At 34.4% G+C, this 12,568-nt stretch overlaps 2 protein-coding genes across 2 annotated transcripts in view; one reads left to right on the top strand and one right to left on the bottom strand.

The window, feature by feature from the left end:
- Window positions 1-4,956, bottom strand: part of LOC100371922 (divergent protein kinase domain 1A-like) — a 77,343-nt gene extending 72,387 nt beyond the window's left edge. The window contains exon 1 of the mRNA XM_085492206.1: window positions 4,829-4,956. The gene's annotated coding sequence lies outside the window, so the exon portion shown is untranslated. The remainder of the gene's footprint in view (window positions 1-4,828) is intronic.
- A 44-nt stretch (window positions 4,957-5,000) lies between these two features.
- Window positions 5,001-10,969, top strand: LOC100371620 (small ribosomal subunit protein uS7). The gene is made up of 6 exons (XM_002735700.3): window positions 5,001-5,077; window positions 5,446-5,583; window positions 7,223-7,432; window positions 7,663-7,791; window positions 8,014-8,112; window positions 10,816-10,969. Exons 2-6 carry the CDS (start codon window positions 5,452-5,454, stop codon window positions 10,882-10,884), a joined length of 639 nt encoding a protein of 212 aa, XP_002735746.1. The 5' UTR covers window positions 5,001-5,077; window positions 5,446-5,451; the 3' UTR covers window positions 10,885-10,969.
- The last annotated feature ends 1,599 nt before the right edge of the window (window positions 10,970-12,568 follow it).

Genomic DNA, 12,568 nt, shown 5'->3' with positions numbered 1-12,568 from the left:
ATTTTTTTTCTATTGTAATAGTAAACCACAAAACAAATTTGTTGTGAGATTAGGCTTGAATGGAGATGCCCCTTTAACTGAAGACTGCCAACACATTACATTTGTACTAGTATATTTTGTGAAGTTTTGGAAATTGCGCAAATGCGTCAATGACACATGATCACAAACAACCAAATGAAACCCAATGGAAATGGAATTGCTGATCTTTCAAGAAAGAAAAACAATTCTGTAATTGGTCGAGATTTGTGGGAGTTAAATTACATTGAATGTTGTAATCTTTCATACTAGGCGTGTATGTATATATAATTAGCTGAAAAGAAATAATATATTTATTGCTATTTGTTCTGACATTTTTCAAGTTTCTGTATGGATCGAGAGTGTAAATTTGTCTTTACGATAACAGTGTTCAGTTGTACATCATTTCCCTAATTTCTTTAGCCATTTCATATATGTACATACACAGGATACTTTTCACAGTGGAAAGCCGGTGGGAAATTTCCTGTGTAAACATCTCACATTCATTGCATTCATTGGTCTGTTTGTTTACACTTAATCACGTAAACAGTGATAATAAGCATACCACCAAAGAATATACCAGTGTTGCTTATGCTAGTCTGTTCAATTAGCAGTCTGTGATTAACGATAATAGTAGATGACTAATTGGCCAGCAGTCGCCTCCTGAGGGAAATGTAGAGACATATATCTTAAAAATCTATGGGGACAAATGTCTCACATTTCATGCATGGAGCAAAAAAAAATCAATCAAAAGTTGACTGTATATTTTCATATACTGTAAAGTACTTTATTTTCACTTGGAATTTATTTTCACTGAAGGGATTAATCAGTGAAAATAAAATCCAGTGAAAATATTATTGTTTACTAAATATTACATTCAACTCATCAACAATCATTGAAAATAAACTTCATATAAAAGCCAAAATGCCTTTTTTCAGCAAAAATTAATTCTCGCTGAAATAAAGTATTTTACAGTATGTAAATATTCTCCATTTTCACTGGTAAGTGAAATTGGCTGAAATAAATCCATGTGAACAAGTAGAATGCATGAAATTCATGAACATGCACAAAAATTGAACTCTTTGAATGCGAAAGTCAACTTTTGTCACAATTCACAAATTATGAACTGACATAATTTTTTCATAATTTTTCAAAAAAATGTGATTAAGGCATGTAGTAGGCAATAGTAAATTATGTCCATGTGATTGAAAATTAGCAACAAAAATGTTGCACTGAAAGTTGGTGCTCAAAGTGTCAAAATAGTGAAATTTGAAGACAGTATGCTAGGATAGGATAGTAGTATAGTGAGAATTGTATTTATCAGTTGCAGACGTTTCAGTAAATGTAATTTTGTTTCCCAATTCAATACAATTGTAATAAAGCAAAATAAAGAAAAAGATCTGTTTATCCCTGACATAAATAAAATTCCAAGAACATGAAATGCACAGAAGTGTGTGTATATCTATACTGTGTGTATAGCCCTTAGCCTTGTAACTGTTGTACACACAGTACTGTAGAGAGGAAGACACTGAAGTATGATAACCATCACCACCTGCAGCTAAAAACAACTTTCTGTATAGTGTATACAAGCTGCAACACATGTGCTTTTAATAATGAAGATCATATAGGTTTCATCTTCCAAGAAAATAAATCTACTTGTTTATTTAGCCAACAATAATATTGATAAATGAGGTATTATAGTATATAATACTGATACTCAACCCTCTTATTAATTAAGGAGATTATTAATTAGGGATTATTAAAATAGGCACCCAGCACACAGAATCTCTTCATTTGGAAAGGGACAGTGAACAGTGATTTCAATTACTGAAGGTAAAAATCACACTGTGCTGTTTGCATTAAGTTAATCATTTTATTTGCAATGTTTTTGCAGATGCCTTATAGATGACTTAATTGCTATTTCCATTGTTTTCTATTGTGTTGCTATCTGCAACATTTCATTTTTGTATTTTAAGATTGGCTAACTTCAAAATACAAATTTTAATATTTAATTTTCCCGGTATTGAAATGAATTGAAATGAATGCTGATATTAAAAAACAGTTTCCAGGAAATGATGTGCTATCATTAAATACCCAGTAGTGTTTATATTATACATACTCAACCAATTCATCAGAGCTATGGATGGTTTTACTGATATCCAATTTGACATTACAATGACAGTGAAGATAAAAATATGAGTAAAAAAGTCTAATGAACAGGCAATTTTAATTTTGGATTTCAATCATAAAATATTCAAATAACTTCAAATAACTAAAAAAATCTCCTTCATTTGAAATTTTAAAACTTATAATTAAGTTATAATGAATAACTTTGAACTGTCAACTATTGCATCGCACATGTGAGACATTTGTGTTGATAAACATTGATTTTCCCACAATCCATTGCATTCTTCTAATGTACAAGTTTTGACCTTGGCACAACTTCCACTAATTATTGGGTGACTTCTTCCAATCACCTTAAAATACCTAATTAAAGCTTAGTAACATCTGTCAAAATCAACGTCACAATTTTTGTTTATATGAGACCCATATCTCTTTGGTCTGTTGTCTTGCAATTATGGACAGTGGACCATCCCTTATTCCAAAATAACACAAACATCTAGTATCTCAAGCTAGCCCAATAGATCCTTGGACTAAAGTTTATATATTTTCTGGCTGCAACTCACTGAATTTACACATTATGTATAGTGACTGTATCTATGCATTGCTGACTTATAGCAACAAAGGGCTTCCCAGCAAAGTTATTTAACACGAATATGATTGGGATGGGGTAGATCATTTAATTGCAGATGTGAAAAATGACATCTAAGTTAGGTTGTCATTCACTACATACCCACAGGTAGAAGAAAGCATATAAAAATACAACATTGATGGTATGACCATAGCAGTTAATAATTTACATTTGTGTTCATTAGCATGAAATAAACTTTTTCATTTATGTGGAAACATGGGAGCCTCAAGACAAGGGAAGGTAGCAATGTGGATGCACTACTGGTCACTTTGCTATGATCTAAACGAAGAAATACATCTTCATATTATACATCTACATTGTATCACAAAGAAACAATAGAATTCGCTATTTCCCAAAAAAGCTGTGTCAGTACAAATTCTAAAAATGTATCAGCACTCATTTGAATGTTCAAATTTGTTCTTATACATGTATGTAGTAAGCTACATCACCCATATAAATGCATTGCAGGATATTGACATCACATGCGAGCACTTCCTTTTTTATATTGGATGTGAAGTGCTATAGTGGTGATGGAATTCGGTCATTCGCGCAAACGTTCGCACAGCGCAAACAATTTTTTTTGGTCATTTTGATCTGTAATATCTCAATAAATTATTACAAGAAAAAGATCTATAATAATAAAGTTATCAGGCAAACAATAGGTGTAGAATTGACCTCTGCTAAGCTTTGGATGATACAATTCCCAAACTGCCCTCAAGATAACCTCATATTATTGATATTTTTATCATATTCTGATTTTTCTAGAATCCAATTTTTATACATTTTATGTGATTTAGAGTCAGTATACCAGTAATGTGTTAACAAATGTCTGTCATTTCCTAGATTAAATACCAAACTATTTCAAGGATTCAAATTCAATGAAGAACAAAAATATATATAAAACAAATACAGCTGAACACAACACTGACAATAGAGATTACATTGCGGAAGGGTCATTAGACATAGATAGGCCTTTATATACATATATACACATGTATATACCCGGTACATGCAGTCCCTGTACTGTAACCCTTGTCTAAACTTGGACAACATTTTGAGAGTCTGAAAAATAGATATTGACATATTTACACACATTATCTCAATTGACTGTGGGGTAAACATTTCATGGGAACTGACAATCAAAAAGTATATCTAATAACTAAATATTAACGTAATCTGCTTTAACAGAATTATGGCAATTGCAACAGCAGGCAGTGGATTAGTGAGAATGAATACGCACACACTGCATTGTAATGGTACAATGTATATGATACATAGAGGAAAATACTCAAATTTAAAATAGCAGGCACACGTACATTGTATTTTGGTTAGAACATTTTCATTTTGTTTTAAGTTTGATGAAATTCAAATAAAACACTGTTCATATTGTTTCTTTTTAAATATTATGTTTTAACAGCGTATTATGGGTGGTACATGTACCACTGTCCCAATATAATAATCTACTGTAAAGGGGTTAATTATTTACTGGGTTTTAACTTTGTATATTTCGCTGACTAAAAAATGTGCTAAATTAAAACCCATTGAATATGTAAAATTTAGCATAGAACACATTATCTAAATGATAAAACCGTGAAATTTAAACCCAGTGAAAATTAGTATTTTTAGATATTTTTAAAATAGCTATAATAATTAGTATTAAATTAATAAAAGTTATAATAAATTATAAACTGAATGCCACAACTCTTGTATCAATTCCAAATGCTAGTGATACAGTCTACGTTTTTAGCTCCATGATTAAATAGCAGCAAGCCATTTAGAAGGGCAGTAGAAGTTCAAATGCGTCCTATCCTATCATTTGCTGGTTTACGGCGTTGTTGTGGTTATTACTGACACAGTTCTGCTAGCTCACAGACACTACCATAACACGCGCGCAGACGTGTGGCACAAACGGAGTGACATGGAGCATGACCAAATACATCGGGCATAGAACTTATAGAAATTGTAGACGACGCAACGCATTCCCACCACTAATGTCGAAAATGTGCGATTCTCGGCGACATATATGATGCTATATTAAAATTGATTTGAGGAAGGTCATACCTGAATGTTGCTATATTCATAAAACGCGAGGAGATTGCGAATGTTCTGCTTTCGGAACTTGGAAATGGCAAAACAATGAGAGACACAATTTACTTCATGAGCGCCACCATCTTGAATCACTATATAAATCGCCCTCACCGACGGATTTGTGATTTAATTCCACATCGAACGCGAGAGGGCGTAAATTACCCTGTTTCTCGCTTTGTGAAACCCGTCCACTTGTCCTTTTCGTTGACCGACTAACCATAAGTAAGTTCTTTGAAACCGGTTCCGTGTTATAAATGCTGTAATACACACTTATCTTTAACTCATTTCTAATTTGTTTATATCGTTTTATGATTTCAACTTTTAAACATGTCCCTTGAACCACTGACAGGAATACTGTACGTCATTTTAGTTGTTTTAGCAGTGTTTTTGTGACAGCATGCGGAATCGAATATTGCAAATCCAAGATGGCAGCCTCCATGCAACTTAACTGGAAACCACGTTGTTTTCAAATGTGAATAGACATTCATGCACAATAAATAACAACTACATGGATTTGTTTCTGTTGTCTCAATTGATGTGTTATCGTAGTTTTTTGTGCTGCAATGGAAGTATGTTTATATTCTGCTTAGGTCGTAATGGCGGCTATCGCATCAACTGAGACATGGGATGAGCCTGCTGTAGGGCCTGTTGTGGCCGAAGCTCCTGAAGTTAAACTCTTCGGGCGTTGGAGTTGTGACGATGTACAAGTCAGTGACATAAGCTTGACTGTAAGTATTTTGATTGCCTGAGAAAATCTGAACATAAAGTAAAACAAATACTGTGGAATGCTTTATTTTCGCTTGGAATTAATTTTCGCTGAAGGAATGTTTCAGTGAAAATTGAATCCAGCGAATATACCTGTTTTCCTATCTTTTACATTCAACTCGGCAAAAATCAGTGAAAATAAATTCCACACCTAAAAAGTCTTTTCAGCGAAAATAAATTCCAGTGAAAATAAAGTATTTTACAGTAGAGTTTGACAGTTGCGTTAGTCAGGGGCCAAAGATCTGGGTATGGCTTGTAGGAGAAAGGCGCGACAGTAAACTTTTTAACGTTATCCGATATTATAGACTAAAAATGTCTAAGTTAGACGTACATATTTATAATATTTACATAAATCTAACTCCTACACCCGGTAGGGGACTTTGCAATATCCCTAGACACTCCAGTGATTGTTGCAGATGCAACAAGTTACATACCCGCTCACCTAACAGTTGATCAAAAAACCAGACGCAGTATGCCTTTGATGTGTGGCCACAAAGGATGGTAGTCAGACTATTTCATTGCTTTGTACATGTAGGTACAAAAATCATTGATGTATAACTTTTGGAAGAAAAATAATATGAACATAAAACCGGTAATGAATATTAACAAGGAATCATCGCCTGGTCAATCTTTCCCTGGAATCTTCTACTTAGTTTTACCTCCACTCCGTCTCCATATACCAGTTTCAAATATCCTTCAAATCTGAGACGAAATTTGATAAACTCAAACTTCAGTCAATGACAGCCGATACTTCTGTTTGAACGTATCCTATCGATGTGACAGAAATGTTGCACAATTCCTTGAACCATTGCCCTTGCTAGTCCAACTTCAAGAGGTGAACAATTTTCATAATAGCAATAATTGTTCAAAATCAGAAACTGCATTCAAAACTAAAACTCAAGAGGGCAATTTAGATAATTTCATTATGTTAGGGGAGTTTTTAAATTTGTATCAACCAAGTTTATTATTTTCGCAAAACGTTCAAAATAGATTTTATTAAATGAACGAGCATATGTATGCATGAAATAAGTGTCTGATATCAACAATGAATAAAACATGATTGGTCAGTTGTTTTGATTAACTGTCACACGAGTGGGTATGTAACTTTATTGCATCTGCAATGGTCACTGGATCGTGTGGGAGTTGGGTATATTTAAATATCTTTCACCCACTGTAATACTTTATTGGCATTGGTGTAGAATAGGGGTTTGTAGTTGTATCTTGAAAATACAATCTTATTAATAAAATCATTACATGCTATATACTTTCTTGATCAATAAACTATTTATCTATAACAAAACATTACCTAACTAAATTTGTCTTCAATTGCATTTACTGCAAAATGGCGACAATGAAGTTGAAACATGCCCTTTATGCTCTTTTATGACAAGATTGCTTGGATTTTTTTTTCAATGTCCAGCACATATTACAAAAAAGTATGGAACACTGAATGTTGACAAAAGTTCTCCCCACAATAAAATATGGGTGATTTGTGTCTGTCTGTCCCTTTATATTTTCCAACCTTGATTACACAACAGTCACTATGGATGTAAAATTTGCATGTTGATACAGTTACAATATTCATTGTTTTTATAATTACAGGACTATATTGCTGTGAAGGAGAAGTATGCCAAGTACCTTCCACATAGTTCTGGTAGATATGCAGTGAAAAGATTTCGTAAAGCACAATGTCCAATTGTAGAGCGTCTTACAAACTCTATGATGATGCATGGAAGGAATAATGGCAAAAAGTTGTTGACAATGAGGATAGTAAAACATGCATTTGAAATTATCCATTTACTCACATCAGAGGTAAATTTATATTGTATCATGTATCATACTTGTTTAATAGAAATGCATATAAATCCAATCATTTTTTTTTATTACCTGATAACGCCAACAATAAGTCATGAGGAGATCATGTGAAAATCGGTATTTCACGGTCGCTCAAACTTCTAGCTCAGAAAATTTTGTTTTCAATTCCACCATTCTTTCTTTTTCATTACTAATTATTTTATTTGTGATCAATTTGTTTTTTCTAGAATCCTCTACAAGTCTTAGTGAATGCCATTATCAACAGTGGACCACGTGAGGACTCCACACGTATTGGCCGTGCTGGAACAGTCAGACGTCAGGCTGTGGATGTGTCGCCTCTGAGGAGAGTTAACCAGGTAAAACATCTACGTAAAATTAATATTTTATAGATTGTCTATTTCTCGCTACTCACTGAGATGATTTTACAAAGTGAGCCTTAAACTGAACATTATTTTTGTGCACAGATATGTAAAACTTGTGTTGTGTATAAGCCAGAGTATTTTACTGAAGGTTTGAGGTGTTATGGTAAATCAAATGTTGCTTGCTTGTTACTTTGATTTTTCATAATTTACTTACAGGCAATCTGGTTATTATGTACGGGTGCACGTGAAGCATCTTTCCGTAATATTAAGACAATTGCTGAATGTCTGTCTGATGAGCTGATAAATGCAGCCAAGGTACGTCATATTGTCAATTCCACCCACTGACTACGGCATATTTCACTGGATTTGCCAGTATTGAAAGCTTATAATTGCTGTGATGACAGTGGAGAAATGTAATGTTTTACTGTCGTAATTTATATACTGGTAACAGGGCTTTTTTTTTCTTCAATATTTCTGGAGACAGACAAAATTTTGGAGCCAACAAACTAAATTTAAGTCAATTTTCAGTTTTTACTCAAACAAATTTGGATGTTTTTGTCCCAAGCTTCTGAAGGTTAGTGCAAACTATAAATGGCACTATTTTGTAGATTTGTAATTAAAAGAGGGAACTGGTTATGATAAAGTTAAAGGATTTCAAAACATAGGCTTGTAGGAATTGGAAAGCAGGATACCAAAATGAGACATATTTCTGTAGATTACAAGACTTGATGTCACTGCCATATTGTTCTGAACACCAAAACAATAACATTGTTAGTAAGTTATTGACTGGCTTGTTATGCACATCTCCAGATTGTTGCGTGATTAGAACTGGTTAGTTCAAACCACCATGCACAGCTTGATTAAGTTCGCTCATTTACGAGAGTTACAACATGCATCAGACACCCCAACGACTGTGTCATGTCATTTCATATTGTGTCGGTACATAAATTTTGTTTGGATAATTTTAATAATTTATTATATAGAAATGCATGCGATTGAATGAAATAAATCGCATCCTGGTCTTCTTTTCCTTTCCATCATGTTTGAGCCTCCCACTATTTGTTTAATGTCTCAGTGTTCTCCCCAGGAATTTAAACCACTGTGGTGGCGTAATTTGCATATCATTTGCATATCATTTACATAATAATATAGATTGATCAAAGCACATTTACACCCACACAATAAACATATATTTTCAAAAACAAAGTGACAGATATTTATTTGCTTCAGTGTTATAAACACTTTTTTGGGGCACTTTTGTAATATTAATGAGCTCCGTCACAGTGCAAATATTTTTTTTTGCAGTCAGAAAATTACGTTTCACATCTAAGAAGAGTTTGAATTTAAAAATGAAACATTCTCGAAATGCAAATGCTGCAGGCTAAAAAAAAGGTTGAATGAATGAAACACATCTGAAACGTTTCAGCCAGGATTATGTTCACGACTTTCATGATCTTATTTATTACAAAATTCTCCTTCAAAAAATCCACCACGTAATTATTTGGCGGATTGCTGGTTATTATTCCGACCATCAGCTTCTACAACGTTTACATTTACAGTAAATGAACGAACAAATAACACTTCCAAACGATCATCAAAGTTACGACGTGACATAACTTACTTCGCGATGTTATACACCAGTTATACCAATAATTCCTCTTACCCAGTCAGGATGCCATGCAAAAATTAAATACTTACAACGTAAAAAACGTAAAATTTGAACTAATTTTATCTGGAGAAATTATTTTTGATCACTTCGGCGAAAAACACAGACCCGCCATGATAGCTGTGACGCGTTAGTTGACCACATGTGTCCTTTGACCCGGTGGGTCAAAAAACGCCATTAACCAATCAGAATGCCGCATGGTAATGCCGGTAGAACCCGAAGTTTTCCGAATGATCGTGATCATAAAAATTACATTGCGGAAGTAAAGCGATGTCGTAGCACGATGTGTTGGTATGGATTTCAGATAAAAACTGCATGATGGTTTTCGAAAGAGGTGATTAGCAATTTTTAAAATGTAAAAGAAGTCTTGAAAGAAGAGTTTTTACATGATTCACGATGATAACAGTTCAAATGTATTTTACCCAATCACGCAATAAACACGTTTTTTTTTCTTGAGTAGCGTAAACTGATCGTGAACTCCGCTTTGCCCATGTTACATCGGGGTGGAATTGATTTTGAAAGAATTTTAGCTTTCAATCTAAAGACTGCGTCTATCGTCAGAAAATATTTACTTACTTACAAACAAAGAGGTTATTATCCACGACTGGCAGGATGCTTGTCGGTCGGTACGTAAGTATAATAACAATATGACCATAGTCCTGGTCAGAAGCGTTTCCGTGGTGGTCGCTAATTTTGAGTGCCAGTCGGGCCGACCAGTGTGACGAGATCCCCAATGAAAAAAGCACTGTGGCGGTCTTGCTAATCACCGTGGCGGTGTCAGACCGGTGTGGCGGCAAATCGAAGCACTGTGGCGGCACCGCCACGCTGTTTACATCCTGGGGAGAACACTGTCTGCTGTTGAGGTTGGTTTAATCCAACTTGTTCTAATTGAGCAACAATCTCCATGCGTGCATAGCAAACCAGTCGGCGGCAACTTAGCTGGCAATGTTGCTGATTTGGTGTTCAGAATGATGGTGATGAGAGTAAAAATTCAAAGTAGTTGTCTTAACTAGCTTGGTAGAGAACTATTTAGCCAACAGCCATCTCTTAACTAAAACCTGCATACAGGTTTTCTAATCAGGACATATTTAGGCAAGGAATTGTCATCTTTGTCAGCATTATCAAAACCAAAATCTCTCGTAATTCTTTTTATAGGACTTGTTTTACATTATAGATTCCTGTTTAGTTTATATGGTAAACAGATTGTCTGATAAAAGATTCAAAACAAATAGTTCACATGTAATTTATGTGCCATGAGGTATACCCCTTCAGATACAAGATTTCATGTCTGCCTGGTAAAGACTGTGTTAAGTGTCAAATTGAACTAATTTTTTTCAAATAATTTTTTGCAGGGTTCATCCAACTCTTATGCCATCAAGAAAAAAGATGAGTTGGAACGTGTGGCCAAATCTAACCGTTAAATACATACTTGCAGCATCCGAAGAATTGAGCTCTTTAACTGTTATGTATTTTCGGCAAGAGTAAATAAATAAGTGCCACCAAGAACTCTTTTGTTGTCGTGCATTATGCGATTGCTCTGATTCAGATTCCAGGTTCATGTCATTGCTGCTCAGACTTTTAGGCGTCTGAGGTTGCTGTTGAGAATGACTCACTGCAGCACATATATGCAATGCATTTTGGGAGAATACCCCCCCCCCCCCTATGGACTAAATTTTGTTTTAACGTGAATACTATATTTTCATTCCATGTCAGAGCTAAATTTGTTGAAGGAATAATTTTTCCACAGAAACAAGTGTGAAAAGCCCAATACATTCAATGACATTTCAGATTTTCAACTTTACATAGTATAATATGACATGACATAATCTTAAATTTGGTTCAAACCTACTAGTATGGTGCATGAGTTTCTGGTTTTGACTTGCAAATCTTTCCTATCTGATCATTTAAAGTAGAAATGTATGCAATAAAATTTCCCTGGTGTTGAACACCTGTATGTAGGATGTTTGTTTCAAAGAAGCATTTGACGTGAAGGAAATCTGCATTTTCTGTCAAACCATGAAAGAATGAATAGTATTGCCAGTGATGGCACTATTCAAAGCACTACTGCCCTCTATAGTTGAAATATGCAAATTCCTGTGAGGACTTCCTTCATAATTCAAATTGGTTACAAAGACAAAAATATTGGTTTAATTTGTTGAAACCACATGTAATAGAATTCTGGCCAGAAAAGCTTTGCCAGCTCCAAAAATGGATTTAAACACAGATTTGTCAGTTTTTCTACCTTCAATATTCTCAGAAATGCATGCAGTTTGTAAGTGTCTAAGTGTCTAAGTGAGAGTTGCCCAGATCCACAGGTGATCAGTACTTGTCAATAAATAAAGCTACACATGCAAGTCTAATGGTTGGAGTATGCGATAATACGTGGTGAAAGAAAACTCGTTGAATAACAACCCTAAGATTTGAGGGCTATGAACGCCGATAGGCTAATTAGTGGCATGGGACCTTAATGCCAATGCTGGGAGTTCATCTTGCTGTCAAAAAAGGTTTATAAAATATTGTCAATGTACAATTAAAATGCAGTTCAAGATGAAGAAAACGAAGGCTTTTGTGTACATTGCAGTAACCCTGGCCAGGTCTTTAATAAGTACCCAGTATATTTTTTCATAATTTGGTTAGGATAATTAGCAACACAAGAGCAAGTTGAGCAGAATATGATACACTTGAGTACTTGTTAGAAGACTTGTGGGTTTCTGGAGTGAATGTTGTGTAATCTGCCATTTTCCTTTGCGTAATACCGGTAGTCATTAAAATAGTCTCCTGAATATCTACCTAACCACGGTATGGCAGTCGCATTTAAGATTTGAAAAAGTTTTTTGTATTCACAAGACAGTGAATGCATGTACATGAACTAATATTGTTAGCTGCTCATTATTGAAACTGCACATTCTTATTGGTGAGACAATAACTAGGCACTGATTGAGGTAATTCATGAATAAATAGTATACCGTAAAATGATTAATTTTCACTGGGTTTAAATTTCACTGATTTACCATTTCGGGCATATTCAGTGGGTTTTAAACTCGCGGTTTTGTCAATTAGATAATGTGTTCTATGCTAAATTTTACATATTCGCTGGGTTTTAAT

Source organism: Saccoglossus kowalevskii, chromosome 17 (assembly GCF_978046115.1).
Source record: "Saccoglossus kowalevskii chromosome 17, keSacKowa6.1, whole genome shotgun sequence".
Classification (NCBI taxonomy): domain Eukaryota; kingdom Metazoa; phylum Hemichordata; class Enteropneusta; family Harrimaniidae; genus Saccoglossus; species Saccoglossus kowalevskii.
The sequence above is the reverse complement of the archived record's forward strand: the minus strand, read 5'-3'. Positions and strand labels throughout refer to the sequence as shown.

Coding starts and splice junctions, on each gene's coding strand:
- LOC100371620 (XM_002735700.3), top strand. CDS start 5,452: ATGGCGGCTATCGCATCAACTGAGACATGGGATGAGCCTGCTGTAGGG. Junction 5,584..7,222: donor TCAGTGACATAAGCTTGACT/GTAAGTATTTTG, acceptor TTATAATTACAG/GACTATATTGCTGTGAAGGA. Junction 7,792..8,013: donor CTCTGAGGAGAGTTAACCAG/GTAAAACATCTA, acceptor ATTTACTTACAG/GCAATCTGGTTATTATGTAC.